Source organism: Cyrtonyx montezumae, unplaced genomic scaffold (assembly GCF_038088225.1).
Source record: "Cyrtonyx montezumae isolate F1298 unplaced genomic scaffold, pur_monq_1.0 scaffold_5, whole genome shotgun sequence".
NCBI lineage: Eukaryota > Metazoa > Chordata > Aves > Galliformes > Odontophoridae > Cyrtonyx > Cyrtonyx montezumae.
This window is the reverse complement of record NW_027072056.1, coordinates 4,468,340-4,485,280: the sequence shown is the minus strand read 5'-3', so window position 1 is coordinate 4,485,280 and position 16,941 is coordinate 4,468,340. Positions and strand designations below refer to the sequence as shown.

At 43.4% G+C, this 16,941-nt stretch overlaps 1 protein-coding gene across 1 annotated transcript; it reads left to right on the top strand.

The window, feature by feature from the left end:
- Positions 1–565: 565 nt before the first annotated feature.
- Positions 566–16,542, top strand: PASK (PAS domain containing serine/threonine kinase). The gene is made up of 17 exons (XM_065748401.1): positions 566–695; positions 1,927–2,159; positions 3,130–3,300; positions 4,498–4,638; positions 5,166–5,300; positions 5,967–6,260; positions 6,598–6,760; positions 7,638–7,812; positions 8,962–10,247; positions 10,918–11,099; positions 11,773–11,940; positions 12,716–12,841; positions 13,212–13,346; positions 14,671–14,870; positions 15,002–15,135; positions 16,067–16,213; positions 16,349–16,542. Exons 1-17 carry the CDS (start codon positions 566–568, stop codon positions 16,534–16,536), a joined length of 4,008 nt encoding a protein of 1,335 aa, XP_065604473.1. The 3' UTR covers positions 16,537–16,542.
- The last annotated feature ends 399 nt before the right edge of the window (positions 16,543–16,941 follow it).

Here is a 16,941-nt window from a genome sequence, read left to right as displayed (position 1 = left end):
ATGCGCAACTGGCTGTGCCTGTGGCGTTCTGGGAGTTGTAGTGCGGGGCGGCGGCCCGTGGTGTTGTGTAAGGTTGGGGCTGCTCCCTCTCGGGGACCTCGGGCCTGGCCTACGGACTTCTCTGTGTTCTACCTCAGCTTCGTGGGCCTGGTACCCCCGATACCAACCCTTGCGCAGGAAGTGTTCGGGCCCTCGCTCTTTTCCAGCGCCGGAAAGCGAGGATATGGGACAGGACGACCAGGGCGCGGCGGTGGCGAGGAACGGGGAGGTGAGGGAGTTACTGAACGCTACATCAGTTTGGGCCCATCCCGACCACCGTCCGCACCGGCACGGGCGTTCCTAGCAACGGCCGCGGGCAGGTGGACGCCAGCGCCGCGTTCGAACGGCCCGCCACCGCTCTGCGCTCTCCCATTGGCTGTCGGCCGTGCCGCTCTGCCAGCACCTTCTCTTATTGGGCAGCGGGACCGCTAAGTCCCGCCCCCGGCAGCCTCGTCGTGCTTCAGGAGGGGCGGGAATCGGCTGTGCCGCGATTTTGTTGGGGGAGCGCTCCCGGCTGCGAGCGGGGATGGCTGGCAGCACCCCGGGCTGCCGTCCCCAGAACGACTCGGAGCAGCTGAGCAGGTCCTACCCCTGGGCCGCCGGCTGCGGGAGGAGCCGGCTGGCCGCGCTGTGCCGCCGGGGAGCCTCGCTGTCCGGTGAGCGCCGCGTTCCGGGGTTCCCGGGCTGCCCGAGGCAGCGATGGGTGCTCGTAGGCGCAGCGGTTCGCTGGCAGCCTGGCTTGTGTCAGCGGGAGCGGGACGGGACCGTCCCCTGTACTCAGCTCCGGTGGGGCCGCATCTCGAGTGCCGGGCTCGGTTCTGTGGCCCTCACTACAAGAGAGGCATTGCGGCCCTGGAGCGTGTCCTGAGGGTACACGTGTGATAGGCGGCAGCTGAAGGGACTGGGATGGGTCAGTGTGGGGAAGAGGAGGCTCAGGGGAGACCCCATCACTCTGCATCTCCCTGAGAGGAGGTGGTGGTGAGGTGGGGTCTGCCTCTGCTCCCGTGTGACAGTGATGAGACAAGAGGTGAGAGCCTCGAGTGGCACCATGGCAGGGTCAGGTTGGGTATTAGGGAACATCTCATGTCAGGAAGGGCAGTGAGGCACTGCACAGCTGCTCAGGGAGGTGGGGCAGTCACTGTCCCTGGAGGTGTTGCAGAGCAGTGGAGATGTGGCACTGATGGACGTGGGCAGTGGGCACAGTGCGGTGGGTTGTGGTTTGACCTGGGGATCTTAGAGGTCTTTTCCAACCTTAGTGCCTATGTCTTTGGTATGGCTTGTCCAGAACTTCCTCTCCCTTTCCATTGCCACTGACCCTTCAAAGCTACGTAGTTTGAACGTAGAGCAGCGGTGTTTGGCTGCTGATGTCACTTCCCATGGGAGCATTTCTTACAGAACTTCTGGAAATTCTATTACCATCACTTAGCATTGTGTAACATAAAGTATTGGTGTGGGCTCTGGTATTTCAATGTCACATCTTGTGAATAGTTAATTAACTGGCTTCTGACTAACTGCAATTATATTTAATAACAGTTTCAATTTTAACTTGAGATAATTCAAAACCTCTTAAACTCTCACGACTTAAGCAGTAAAAAAGCTTGAATTGTCTGGTTGAATTATTTGCACGCTGACAATTTTTTTTTCTAGCCTACAGATGGAGTTTAATTATTCCAGTGGTTATGACTCAGAAATGTTTATTATTATAATTGTTTCTGTTGTCCTTAGTCTCATTGGTTTTATTTTCTTGTGCTTTCTTAAAAATATATATAGAAGCATGTATTTTGGGATGCAATTACTTGACAATTGGACAAGTGATTTTTCATTAATTTCTCAGTACTCCTGTAGTAAACTGTTCCAACAGCACAGCTGATCTTTTTGTTCTTGCAGGGGAGAAATGGAGCTCTTACTGCCTCTCTTCACTGGCAGCTCATAATGTTTGTGCCAGCAAAATTAGGAACTCTTGGGGACAGCGGGATTCTACCTCTCTTTCCATTTCTGTTGGAAGTCCTTCTTGCTCTTTTGTGCATGCCCTTACCCCGGAGGAATCCAGCCAGCACTTCCTGACTGCTGCCCACAATCCAAACCAGGCCATCTTCACTGTAGATATCAACACAACAGAGGTATTTGCAGCAGTAACTGCTAACCTACACCCCACATAACTGATGCAGATAACTGGTGATGATATCACATAAGCTAAAATGCCTGTTATTCTTACTTGTATCTGCAGGCAATTGGAGTGTCATGAAGGTGTCTTCTAGTGGGCTTATTAATTTTTCTAAAGACAGGCAATTTATGTATTTCCATTGCACGTTGTACTTAGCAAAGTATACGTAACCAATTAGAAGCACTGTTATCTTGAGTCTTTTATTTCAAACAGGAAAAGAGAATAAAGAAGAATGCAGTTATGATGTGGTATGAGGGGAGAAAGGAAAAGCTGAATGTGCTTCAAGCTTTTTGTCTAGAAACTACCAGCCCAGGGATAAATTTATGGTGGCATGACATCTCTATCTGCCCCACTTAATGTGCTTTTTGCACTGGGAGTGAGAGATTTTTGTCTATTTCTGTCCTGACAGACCCAAGTATAAAATTACAGACTAACAGCTGTAAGGAGCTGTGCCACTTTTAGCTTGAGCTGACAGTTTGGGTTTTCTCATCCTAAAGACACTTAATCCTAACTTGGTCTTTAACAGAGGCTTAAGTATGGCACTGATTTGTGTGATTGTTGCATGCCTTCAGGGATGAATAAAATTCTGTGGCCTGTCTTGGCTTTGCTTGCAAGTACAACTTTATAGCTTTGCCTCCATGGGTACAATTCACAAGGCTGGAGGAGACAGGTAGTTAAAGTCAAGCAGGAATCCAAAAGGAAAGCCATTTCTCTAACACTCTTAACCAAGAAGAAACTTGGGCAATGGATGTCTTAGAACAAGAAGCTGTAGTGAATTGCTTTCAGAGACTTTAGAGTTTAAAAGGACTGCTCAATTTCCACTGAAAGGAAGTGTCATTATAAGATATTAAAAGTAGCAACCTAAGGAGAAGATGTCTGTAAATGAAACACAGCTTTTATTCTTTATTTCCTTTCCTCTTTTCTAGATTCTAGTGGCCAATGACAAAGCTTGCAAGCTGCTTGGGTGCAGCAGTCAGGAGCTCATTGGTCAAAAGCTGTCCCACTTCATATCCAAATGCAGTCAAGAGACATGGGAAGCTGTGGATGATGAGTATTTGAAAACTGATGAACGTTTGTCAGTGGTTTCGGGAACGGTGGTATGTGAAGTGTTTGAGCAAATATCCCTCACCATATACAATATTTGTTTGAATATCATTTCCTGATATAGTTAACTTAGTGAGTGTTCAGTAATTAAGTCATTTGTCAGGCTGTTTTGTTTAAAAGTTTGCAGATGTATATTCAACAGGTAAAAGATGGTTGGAAGGCACATATGAGAGCTTTCCAGCTGCCAACATGTATAGTCATGATGACTTGACCAAATGAGAGCTTCAAGGACATTTGATCTTAAAAAAAAAATAAGATAAAAATCAATATAAATTGCTTAACATGGAAAATACTATTATGGAAAAGTTCCCAGCTGTCTGATCTTTAAAATGACTTTAAGTCTCACTGTGCATGTTATAAAGTTACACATCAATCAAGTACTGTGAAGTGTCTGAAGAATCTGGTACAAATGAGTGGAATTAATGTTTTTCCTATAGTGTGGTTAAGTATGAGAAAACGGTGTGAGAAGTCTCTGTTTTCTTTGGCTGCTGTTGTGCAATGATCAGTACTTCAGTGCTTGATCTTCCTGTGTCATCAATTAGGTCTGGGAAGAAAAAAAAAAAGTAATCTTAAACCTGGTTAGGTAAATCCAGGATTAAAATGAACTGTCTGGTGAAAATACTAACCTTGAAGTGCAGCTGTTCCCAGTACTTTATAGGCTGCCATGGAGGTTACTGTGTAATTCATAAACCCATTCCGTCAAGATCTCATAAAAAAGATAAAAGATTTCATATGAACACTGCAGGATATAAGAAAAGTAAACATTTTCTGATTTGAGAAGAATCTTCTCCCATAAGAAATTTAGCTGCCATCTTGCAGCTGAAAATAAGAGCTGTATTACTAATGTGGGGTGTTTACTAGCATCGTGGGACATGTCTTATGTAAGGCATCTCTGAAAAGTTCTTTTCATTAAAAATGAAGTATTTTGACACATCTATTACACTGATTGAAATTCTTTGAGTCTTTATGAGGCTGGGAGGTAAGAAACAGAAGTGAATTACTTGCAATCTTTACCGATTTTATATTAAAGCTGTTTCTCCTCATATAAACAAATCAGCTGTCAGTAAACAAGTTTTTTTCTAACAGTGAGGGCAGTTATCTTGGCTCAATATCTTACTCTTGATTGAAAATCTTGCAAAGTAACCACAGTCTTAGTGAATTTTAACTACATCTCTAAATCCTGTGGGAAGGTGGATGTTATCAACCATCTCAAAGAGCAGATCCCTGTCTCCGTGTGGCTGAGGCGAATAAGAATCGAGGACAACCAGCACTGTGTGGTTCTGCTGGAGCCAGTGGAAAGACTTTCAGCTTTTGTTTCCTTCAGGGCTGATGTGAGTGTTTCCCTAATGATCAACTGAGACTGCAGTTTCTGACAGCTCGTGTGAAAATTGTATGTGGCTTGTGGACAAATCATTACTTGTGAACATTGTTTGCATAGCACTGCTTGAAATTGGGATTGTGTGGCCAGGAGCTGTGCATATTTGACCCATGAGGCTCACCTTGATGTTCAGCAAGTTATAATACTCCAACCCTCCTCCATGAAAGTCTTAAACTTGAATCATGGTGGTTTGGCAGGGAGTTGTTACTGAGCATAGGGTTGTCCATGTGAGGGGATCTCCTTGCTGAGGGAAAGTTCTATGAGGAGTCCTGGCCTCCCCTGCTCTCCTCTACGATGTGATAGTATCAGAGGAGCATTGCATTGTGACTTGCCTGCTTTTACTGACATAGTTGTACTTCTGAAGAAACAGTAGAATGAGACCTGTTATTTGATCAGATGCTTGAAGAATCTGTTAAAGGATTGGGTGGACTGTGACTAAAATGCTAAAATCAGAATAATTCTGTAAATTTTCTTGCCAAGGGAGGCATTACATCATGTGACCTTCTTTTTGCCCATCTCCATGGCTACACGACATTGGAAGAAGTAGTTGGGCTCCACATAAAGGACCTGATTCCTGCTGTGCAAATCCCAATTCTAGGCAAAAAAATCCCACAGGTATAGTATAAATGCCAGCCATTCTCTTCTGCATTCTTCCCACTTGGGTCATAGGTGCATACTGGTTTCCCTCCCTATCGGGTAGCAGACAAATCCTTTTTGGAGAGAAGCACAAGCCCCATGAATATGGGTGTGATGCTTATTTATGGAGCTGCCAAAGGGTATTTCTGAACTAGGAATGAGTCTAGTCCCTGATCTGTCACTGTGGAGTCTATCTGGGTGGAAGATGATGTCTGCAATCCATTAGAAACCTGTTTGGGTTTTTGTTTTTGTTTTGTTTTTTGTTTTTTAAGAGAACATGCTATCTGAGTCAGCTACTTAACATTCCTTTGAATTCTTTAGCCTATTGCAAACATGTCTGTCTGAGGAGTGAGAGTCTGAAGAATATCCAGGTCTTCTAATGTTGTGAAAACAGGCAGCTAGATAACTGAAAGAGGCCTTAGTAATGCCTCACTTGCTGAAAAGCTGCAGCATGGACTTTCCTGCTATTTTCTATCAGGATATTTATCCAGAAGGAGTTCATCTTAGGGTTCCATGTCCTTAGAAAACCAGACTTTGTTCATTTTGGTATTCACTGAATCAGTTTGCTTTTCTTTTCCTGCTCCTTTTTCTTGGGAACAATGAATTAATCAGAGTTTTTCTTTTTTTTTTCCCCCTCTAATTTAGAACCTCAAGGTTCAGAGAGCTGTAGGGCGACCCAGAGAGGGTAATGTATTTCCTGTCACTTTAAAGCTACAAGTTAGCCTTCTGGAGGAGGACCAAGTGGCAGCACACAATAACGGTGTTCTACAGACAGAAGAAGAAATCTCTTTCACATACTGTCATTTTGCTGCTATAGTTGAAGTTTTCTCTACCATCAGTGGCCTTATTACTGTACAGTCAGATGGAACCATCCAGAGCATCAAGGACAGTTTTGCTTTAACACTGTTTGGCTATGAGAAGAAAGAACTGATGGGAAAGGTAAGGTCGGGATATTAATGCCCCTCTGCCCAAATGAGTGCTGTGTCTGGCAGTGTATCCATTAGAGTTTTGAGGTCCTTTGTACTCATTTCTATCACAAAGCTGCACACGTGTTCAGCAAGGTGGGTGGTACAGAAACTATCTTGCTGTATTTAAGTCTTGTAGCATCGAGGAGCTGGCTGGAGGCCAAAGCAATCTGCACAGTTACGTGTTCTCCACCAGTGTGGACTGTTTTTGGATAGCTGTCCATGAGAATCATGTCTACAGTGACTGCTAGCATTTGCCCCCATCCTGCAAGAGCAGCCTTAGCTTTATAAGGTTTCATTCTGTGTTTTAGAACATAACGTTCCTGATCCCTGGTTTCTATAACAACATGGAGAGATGCAATGACTGCTCCTTGCCATTACCTCCTCTCAATGACTCTCTTGGGACAGAAAGTGAGTGCATCTTTGAAGATGTTCCTGCCTGCCAGGCAACTGGTTCTGGTTGCTGTAGCAAAGGTAAAATAAGTAGAGGAGAGAGATTTTTTTTTTTTTCCTGTGAAAACAGGAATGTACTTTGTAAAAGCCATGTATCTCTATGCAGTTTTTAAACTGGTTTTCCACTGTAACCTGTAAAGGTTTTGCTTCTCTCTCTGTTGCTAAGATGATGAAACTGAATATGCAAAGCAGAAATTATTCTGTTAATAGAGAATGCTTTGTACATTTTGAACGTTTCTGTCTCCTCTGGGTTTGTTTGGTTTTTTTTCCTGTTTTCTTTTTTTCCACCTTCTCTTAGAAGTGTACAACTGCATTGGAGCCAGTGCACAGCTGCTACTGGAACAAAGAAGAGATAGTAGGCAGTGTGCAACTTCTTCAGTAATTCTTTGGTGAGGTGATGCTTCTAATCTGGAAGTAATTTTGTTTTTATTTTGGTGAGGAAACTACTCTGGCACTCAGCCTTTACTAAATGGAGCGATTGTTCTAGATTCTTGTCACTGAGGAAGGAAGTTCTTACCTTATTCTTTCACTGACACATGCTTGGACTATTTCTTTTTCATCCTGCAACTTCAGTGAGTGATTAAACCTTCTCAAGTGTTTGACCTGGGGAGCATATGTGTGTTTAGGGCCTTTTTTAATTCTTCTTCTCTAATACTTGTTCAAGGAAGGTGAATTTAGCAGCCTTGAAACATCGAGATTCCTGGCTATGATGATTTCTCAGGCCTAAGCTGAGCAAAATGCTCAACTGCTTTACCTTAATCAACTCTTCTATGCTCAATTCCTTCGGGTCCCGTCAGTTTAATGTTTCTGTTGTTGTGTTTTTTTTTAATCACAGTAGATACTGAAGCATAATAATAAAAGGTTTAATTGGCATGGTTTTATTTCTTGTTTGGTACAGGCGATGACGTTGTGTCCGCATCTTTAGCCAACCTTCTCTCAAGAGATCAAGAGCAGAAATTGGAAAGAAGACCCAAAGAAGACGGGTTACTACGTGGTGAGACGAAGCAGAAGAATGGGAGCAGTCTCTTATCTACTCCCTCATGTCCTGAAGTGGCAGCCATGCTTTCAGATTGGTAGGCATTGTGTGGACCATAACCTTGCTTTGAAAAAAATCAAAAACTGGAGTAGCGATCACAAGGAAAAACTGCTTTTCCACTTCTGTGATATTGGTGGGAAGGTGTAACAAGGGCCTTCTGCATTTTGAATCTCCTTAGAATCTGAGAGTTGTTTGCAAGACAGGTTGAGTTTTTATTTCCTTAGATTTTCATTGAGACCTGTAAGTTGTACTGATAAAGCTTTAGGATTCACCCCCTAATGGATACCAAGTGTTTCATCCAGGCCATGGAAGGTAATTATGCCCTATCTTGCTGGACAAGAAACCATGAAATGTTATTTCCTTCCTTGGTATCCACTAGCTGGTGCAGCACTGAAGCCAGGTTACCTGGGATGGGATCTAAACATGATTCCTTCTGGAGGTCAGTGTAACTGCCAGGCTACCCATTAAGGCAGGATATTGTGTTGCTGGAGTGCAGACATTTTAATTGCATCTTTCTAGGTCTCTTTCCTTTTACAATATTAGCAATTCTGCACAAAACTATGATGCATACAGTTTCACTTAAGACGTTTTAAACCTTCCACATTAACATTCCAACTCTCAGAAATAATTTGCTGCCTTTTTAGTGTACCATTAATGTGATGTTATAGCACAATTCTTGCTACTTTTTAAACAGATTGAAAATCTGATAACTTCCTTGTGCTGTCCTTTATATGTCTGTACCACAAATGGGTTATAATTGCTTTACTGCATGGGCAGGGGCTGTTTTTCTATTCTGCATTTTTGCTGATAGAAATATTTATAAAATACTTTGTGCCGTGGGCTTCAATGAACCACGGTTAAAATGGTTGGGAACACCACAGGGATCTTCTGTTCTCAGGACCTGAAGAATGCAGCCATGTGCTGGCTTTTTTTTTTGACATAAGAAATACATTTAGAAATTAATCTAGAGAAGGAATTAATCCATAAGTATCAACTGCTGTTCAAGTGTACCTATTCTTATTTGGAGAAAATGGAAACTATCAAGAGCTTTTTGCCTTTTTCTTTTAAACAAAAGTAATTAAATAAAAATGTGGCAGGCTTTAAATAATGGACATAGTAACAGAGGAGTGGGTAGGATGTGAGTTTTTGTCTTCGTGATATCACTAATAACTTGGAATCCTTGCAGTGAAGGCAGCATTGTGGCTGATAGGCTGTCAGACCACTGTGGAGAGCCTGCTGATACCTGGCCTGGCAGAATCAGAGTGGTGGAAAATGCAAGATCATGTAATCCTTCAGAAATGCACCCTGCATGGGTCTCTCCTACATCGTCTGCTTCAGAACAGTTGGCTTTAGATCAGAACTTGAAGACACCATTAAGAAGCGGCCTGAGTGCACCATCTGGTGCCTCTGAGACTGGGAATGCCAGTGAGAACAGTTTCTTGCTTAATCAATTACACCTTCATCATCAAGACCTAAAAGAATTAAATTGTCAGCAGGTCTCCAGGTTACCTTATGAAATGCTGAAGGATCAGCACTCAGCCAGTGCTCAGGGACAATCTTCTTCAGCAAACGTTGCCTGGTTCACTGTTTCTGCTAGCCCAGAAGATGAGCTGAACAGTGCATCCAGTGAGGTGAGAAAGCCACCTTCTTCTGATTTTCCTTGTAACTCATCTGGAGCACCAGAAATAAACGAGCCACGATCTGGGACAACACTAGGCTGCACACAAGATTTTCAAAGTCATGTGGACAGAGGGCAGTTGACAAAAACTGTCTTGATGTGTGATGGAAAACATTCCAGTCCTGAGCACACGGTTGCTGAAAGCTGCTTGCTGAAAGATGCAAATGTCATTGCAGATGGAAGAAATAGTATCCATGACGTTTGCTCAGGACATAAAATAGGTTGCACTGGTTCTTCAATGGGAGTTGCCACAACCTTCAAAACTGTTAGGCAAGCTGATGCTGAGCTGAACTGTGTTTGCTCTCATCTCATGGAACTGGATCTGAATACTGGTGTCACAGGGAACTTGGGCTATTGTTCAGGCTTCGATTCAGATTCTGCAGAAGTGTTCTCTTCTAATGCAGTGAACTCTGCTGCAGGCAGTATGATAACTCAGAACAGTGGTGCTGCTTCAGCTGAGCAGCTGTTAAATGGTGTTGCCATAAAAGATGGTTCTGGGTGGCTGCCTTCACAATGGCATTTGGAAAACCCTGAACAGTCCTCCCAAGTATTTATTGAGAAGTATAACACTCCTACAGAGACTGTGGGGGATAACATCAACAGAAACCTATTGAAAAGTAAAGGAAATCCTGAAGAAGACTGTCAGTTGCATGGGCTGGAAAACATGGAAATAAAAGTAACATCTACCCCTGTGAAACAAGAAGGAAGACCAAATCCAGCAGCTCCTTTCAGCACAGAGATTCTGGAAGGCAGCTACAGTGGAAATTGCAGTCACAGAGATGGTTCACAGTTAAGTAAGTTGCACTTGTCTCTGCTCTTCCCAAATCTCTCACTGGGATACTATCCTCCTCCCCCATTTTTGCAGAAGGCAACCCACCCATTCTGCTTTAGGAGCTCACAGTGAAGAAGGAAGTAAGCTCTCTAGGAAGAAGTTTAGTATTTGAGTCTCTGCAGAGAGCACTGGAATAACAAGTGGCTGCTAAGAATTTCAGGCAGACTGAACCATCAGAAATATTCTTAAAACACTGATAACCAATTTCAAACAGAAAATGTAAACTTCTTTGTAAAAAAAAAAAAAAGCATTTATATATATATATATAAATGTGTATATTTAGTGGAGTGTGCTTCATTCAGCAAGTGCTTGTATAAAATCCCCATTTTTATGTCATTTTGAATAACAATAAGAAATTAACAGTCCCAATTGGATACTGACAAAAATTGCTGCCAAAGATGTGGATGGGACATAACACTGTGGAAGTAACCCCTAGGTATCTCTAGAGTAGCTGTGCTTTTGTCTCTGATGGTTCCTTCCTAAGCAGGTCTTCTTCCAAAACTAATGAAGAAAATGGAGGAATTCACTTTAAGAACTCAGGATTTTCATCCTAAGCTTCCTGTGGTCTCCTTTGATACCAACTTCTTTGATACCAACTTCCATCATTTTAACCTCCTTGCCTCTTTCTACAGGCATACTCTTTAAAGTAAAACGTGTAGAGCTGCAGGACCGTGCTGTGCTTTTCTGTGTCTGGGTGGTGAAAGACCTTCTGCAGAGCCAGAAAGAAGCAGTAGCAAAGACACAACTTTTGCTCTCCAGTCTAGCAAGCTCGACCCAGTCTGTTGTGGATCTTTCCACTCACAGCCTTGGAGAAGTAAGAAAGTCAATCATTTCATAATATTGATCTGAAGCTATAGTTGAGAAGTCTTTCAAGTGATAATAACATCGTGAGGGCAGGATGGGAGTATTGCTTTTTCCCAATTTTCCTGTTTCTGTGTCTAAAAAAATGAGACATTGCAACATTTCTGATAGTGTGTATTTGGCTTAGCATAGTTAACTTTCTAGCCTGAATAGTAACAGCACCTGGCATTGAATTTATTCTCAGGCTGATTTAAGTACATCTACAATAAATGCTTACATCAGTGTGGTGAGATTAATTTTAAAATCAGTGTGATCCTGCAGGGCTTGGTAGGAAGCCTTGTGGTGTTTCTGTACTATAGATTTTACTGGGCTGTTAAGAGGATGTCTTGAATTTGTTATCACTTGATACCTGCTATGAGAGCAATCTGTAGAACTAGAATGCTGCTTTATAAGAAAGTCTCGTAAACACTGGTAATGGTGTCTTTTATGTAGTTATATAGTTTATGTAGAGGTTATTGAGGCAAATATAAATTGCCAAATGTATAGACAAAGTTTGAAGCAGTACCTTTTATTTCTCTCGGTTTAAATGTGTTTTTTCCTGTCAGTATTTACTTCATTTGATAAATGTTATTCTGTGGTTTGCTCAGCTCATTTTCTTGCTAATGCTTTTTTTTATCTGTACCTAGGCCATCAAATCATCTTTGCCCTCTGAGAATTCCCAAAGAGCTGAAGAGCTTGAAAGATTAAGGGCTTGTGAGGGAGAGTATGCCAAACATTTTGACACACTCAGTCTCATTGGCAAAGGATCTTTTGGCTTTGTCTGGACTGCCAGGAGCAAGAAAAATCATCAGGAGGTTAAATATTTTTTTTAAATATCATTGAAATGTAATTGTTTAGAGTCTAAACTGGAAGGTTAGAATGTCTTTGTAATGTCAGCACTATACTTTCAGAAGCTACTATTGGGTAGTTCAGGACTTTGTTTTGAATGCAAATGTGAGATCACTAACCTTCTAAAGGCAGGACAGCAAAGTGTTCATGTTGATATGATGTTCACACTGATGTATGTTACCCAAGGCAACGGCACAGACTGAGACTGGCCATGTAGCCCTTTTAACTCCTTGAAAGCTTCATTTCAGGCTTAACAGGATTACAAGTTTTAATCTAGCCTTACTGAAGAGAATGACAAACTGCAAAGTTTAGCATGTTGCAGCTCAAGTATGTTGTTACTTTACTGTGCAGTAGGCATGTTGAACTTATGGGGTTCTCTTTCAGCAGAAGTATTTTGGGTGTTGAAAAGCAAGCTCTGGTGTTTCTCTGTGTGAATTTAAGTTCTTGTTTTCTTCTCTGTGCCAGAGCTCACCACTGCTGTGATTGACAAGAGAGCTGGCCTCTAAAAGCCTTTGGAACTGAGTTTTAAAAAGCCTTTGGAATCCAATTTTATTATTAGTCAGATGGCATGTAGGACTAATTTAGTTTCACAATGTTTATAGATGCTATAAGCAGAGCATACTGACTGACTTCTGTCCTTAATAGTTATATGATTCACAAACATGTTTCTTGGAAATTAACTTACTAAACACTTAAAGTTCAGCTCTCGCAAACAATACTGAAATGCTGTTGTCTGTATAGGCTGTTGTGAAGTTCATCTGGAAGGAGAGGGTGCTTGAGGACTGCTGGGTAGATGACCCTGACGTGGGGAGAGTTACTCAAGAGATAGCAATCCTGCTGAAGCTGCAGCACCCCAGTATCATTAAGGTACAGTAACTCAGAGTAAATGCAGCTTGAACTCTATCAGATGGTTCTTGTGACTATGTAAGCCCTTATGCCCTTCTTCAGGAGTGAAGAAGTGTCCTGTATTAACTCTACCTTTTCAGTAAAGAACTATCATGCTGTGTTAGGGTATGTCTTGATTTCTGTTGTTTGTTCAGAAAGCAAATTCCTCTTGATTTTTCTAGTTCTACCCTGTTTTCAAGAAACATCTGTGCTCAGTGAAATGAGACTTAGGAGTTATAATGCACTTTGCTTAAATCTCCAAGGGGAAGTTAGTGTTTGTTTAACTCAAATAATAATTCCAAAGGGAGTTTGAGGATGAAGCACATACAAATACCAGACTGTTTTTTATTAGGTGCTGGATGTGTTTGAAAATGAACGCTTCTTTCAGCTGGTGATGGAGAAGCATGGCTCTGGTCTGGATCTCTTCACATTCATCGATAGTCAGCCTGATTTGGATGAACCATTAGCAAGCTATCTATTCAGACAGGTGAGAGCTGGGAATATACACTTGTTACATACAGGAAAGAGATGGTTAGGTAAGAACCAGGATGCTATTTCTCTGAAAAGAAATACTGGCTAAACCACAGTCCTGCTTGATACCAGCAGAGCTTTATGTTACTCTGCAGGGCTGATTTCTAGCTGACAGAAATGCTAGCCACTTAGAAGCCTGTCACAAAGTAGCCTTTACAGGACCTTATTTCCTATGAGGGTTTCCTATAGAGTAGAGTGCTCACCTCTTGGTTCTGCTTGTAGCAACACGTACCCCCAGTCCCTGGGTACCCACTGGTGTGGCAGCTGCATCTCCTCTGTGTGAGGAGGATGGTGCTCACAAGTTGCCAAAACAGAATAAGTCAAGGGAGCTCAGTGTGGGACAGGAGCCTGCCTGAGAGCTGAGTTGTGCCTAGCCCCTAACCCTAGAGCATTCATCAGGCTCTTGTGTTTTGGAGTAAATGTCTTGCTCCAAGGTGTGCAGGAGTTACTGTGCATGTGGTAACCCTCTGCAGTGCCTGCCATCCCCTCACCTGGGATGCTATGGAAAACAGTAGTGAAGTGCTGCATTTTCTGTGTCTTCTGTGCAGTGTGCCCTCACAAACTGCACTCTACAGCCCCTTTAGCCTTCTAGATAAGCCCCTTTCCTAAACCACCCTTGAGTTTATAGGGGTGCTTTGTTACCTCAGACCTGTACACTGTTTCTCTGCTGAAGGAGCTTTGTATTATGAATAGAAACTTTATTCCCTGGACTCTCTGCTTTTCTCATTCAGCTATGTTGTGGTATGGATTGAGATTGTCTCCAAGGTGATATGATTCTGATGCTATTTTTAATTATAGCACTGTTGCTTGAATCGTGCAGCAAGAAGAATGGAGTTGAGGAGTAAGGATATTATTTATACCAAACTTCACTAAGTGCTTTGTCATCCTGCAGTATCGAAAGCACACAGTTATCCTTTCAGAGAACTGAAAGGAGCATCCAAATGGAGCTGGGATAAAAATAAAGTAACCAGCAGGACTGTAACAATAAGCTCTGATGCTTCTAACCAGAGCACTTTGCGACTATAGCGTGCTGTCTTCCTGCACATCTGCTGCGAGAGGAAAGTAAGCTTTTCTAAGTCTCTCTCCCAAGAGCATCCCAGCCCCCACTGCAGCAGTGCTGACAGGCACTCCTGAGTTTGTGTGCACTTACCAGAAATAGGATCTGTGTCGTTATATGGTGTCAAAGCAACCTAAGATGTGGCTATGGTAACTGCTGCCGTTCGTGTTATTCTGAAGGACACCTGGCTGAATTAACATGTTGCTCTCTCCTCTTCCTCCAGCTTGTGTCAGCTGTTGGGTACCTCCACTGTAGAAACATCCTTCACAGAGATATCAAGGATGAAAACATTGTCATTGCTGAAGATTTCACAATTAAACTAGTGGACTTTGGTTCTGCTGCCTACCTGAAACCTGGCAAACTGTTTTACACCTTCTGTGGGACAATTGAATACTGCTCACCAGAAGTGCTGTCTGGCAAACCGTACGTCACCCCGTGAAAGGTCATTGTGTTGTGAATCACACACACAACCAGCTCTTTTCTCCTTACGTTCCTCAGCACACAGTTATGTAGTTGCACTTGGAATTAATGCAAGCTTGTGCATCTCCACGTAGGTACCACGGCCCTGAGCTGGAGATGTGGTCACTTGGTGTCACCCTTTATACCCTCATATTTGGAGAGAATCCCTTCTGTGAGCTGGAAGAGGCCATGGCAGCTGTCCTGAATTTCCCTCGGCTCGTGTCAAAAGGTGACTTTGGTCCCATTTGCTCTTCTAAAGGAAACTAAGAGCAGTACTTACTCCCCAGAAAGAGGGAAAAATGGGAAAAACGGTTCCAAATGTCCTATGCAATGACACGTTGTTTTTTGAAGCAGAGATCCTTTTTGGTTCTGCACTTCTCTGTGCCTACAGTTCAGCTACTCACTGTATGTCTTATTAGTTTCAAATTCCAGTCCTCCCACTTAGGAAGATGATTCAAGCTATTGCTTTGTCAAACTTCAGTGAGGTTCTGACTTTCTCAAGCATAAACAAGGCCTGCTGGGAAGGCTGACTCGAGCACATAATGTTCAGTCAATAAAGACACTCGTGTAACTCCACTGCAAGATTAATCTCACCTGAACCAACTGCCAAGTGATAGTGTCCCTCTGGGGACCTTTGATCATCTGTTAATTTGTTATTTCTGAATGAATCGTGTAGCTTGACATCACAGGAAAGATTCATTGGCCCTGCTTTGAGCTATGGAAAACTAATTGTGTGTCAGGCTTCTGAAGTCTTCACCAACAAATTCTAAGGAGCATGATGGTTATAAGGCTTCAGAGCTGCTGCAACCGAGGGTGGTACATTCCTGAAGCTCTCCCTGAGACCTGAGTGCACAGCTGAAAATTGGGTGGCTGCAGGCTGGGGCAGGGCTCCGAAGCAGTGAGTTAGGGTTGCCTCTGTGGCATTTGTTTCAGAACTGCTCTCAGTTCTGTGTTCTTACAGCCTGGAGCACCATCGCTCTGGGAGCTGAGCACATGTAAGTGGTGGTGAATAAAGCTGCAGGAGAACAGGATGCTACAAGAGATTAACGGGGAGGATTTGTAATTGACATCTGCATTCTTTGAATATAAATCATATCTTGCATTCCCAGCATGCCTAAAATACAGACTGAGCTGTTTGTCTCCCTGCTGCTTCTTCCCAGACCTCATGGATCTGATCGTTGGGCTTCTGCATCCCGCTCCAGAGCAGCGCACAACTCTGGCAATGCTGGTAGAGGATCCTTGGCTGCAGCAGCACGTGAACCTGGCTGATTACAGCTGGGAAGGGGTGTACATCTCTGCAGGGGCAGGTGAGATGTTCCGAAGGGAGCAAGCAGGGAGGATTGATAAGATGGTTAGCAACATAATTCTCATATCCAAATGTGCTTTCGACTCGAGCCTGCTGAGCAGTGGGACTGTCCCTCACTGTTTATCTTCCTTTCTAGGAAGCAATGCACTGAGAAACCATTCTGTTGAGCACTCACGTGGAGACAGACCCTCAACTCCTCCTTGCATGCAGAGTGAGCCATGCTTGAGTGCTTCCAGCTGTGTGTGTGGGGCTCCCCCCTGGGAAGGAGCCCTGGGGCATGGCTGCAGCTGCTCCCTGCAGCAGCCCCTTCCTGTGGAGCTGTAGCTCCCTCACCACAGGGCATGTGCTGTCACTCAGGTATTAATGTTAAGCACTTCTCTTCACAGGAAGATAATCCCTCACTGAAAAGTAACACCTTGTATTTTTGTCTAGGTGTGCAGGAGCCCCAACCCCTTCCCTTCTTCCCAGGCTGGTGGCTGGGTGTGTGCAAAGCCTCACGTTCACACCAGCAGATTACTCAGCAGTGTAAGTTCTGACCTTTATGTGCTGCAGCCCTCACTCGTGGGTTTTGCCTCACAGAGGATGCCTCAGAAGCTTCTCTAGCTAACAGGGTTGGAGTTACTCTTACCTAAGGAAGGGTTTTAGAGCTGGAAGGGAGATTTGTCTTCTTCTATTGTTCATAGCTCAGAATAGATGTTTATTGGCTTTTTTTTACTTTTATATGTAGCT

What these genes read in the sequence shown, in the direction of transcription:
- PASK (XM_065748401.1), top strand. Translation starts at nt 566, where the DNA reads ATGGCTGGCAGCACCCCGGGCTGCCGTCCCCAGAACGACTCGGAGCAG. An exon ending in GCAGCCATGCTTTCAGATTG is followed by an intron (nt 7,813 to 8,961) that starts GTAGGCATTGTG and finishes GAATCCTTGCAG; the next exon opens with TGAAGGCAGCATTGTGGCTG. An exon ending in CAAGCTATCTATTCAGACAG is followed by an intron (nt 13,347 to 14,670) that starts GTGAGAGCTGGG and finishes CTCTTCCTCCAG; the next exon opens with CTTGTGTCAGCTGTTGGGTA.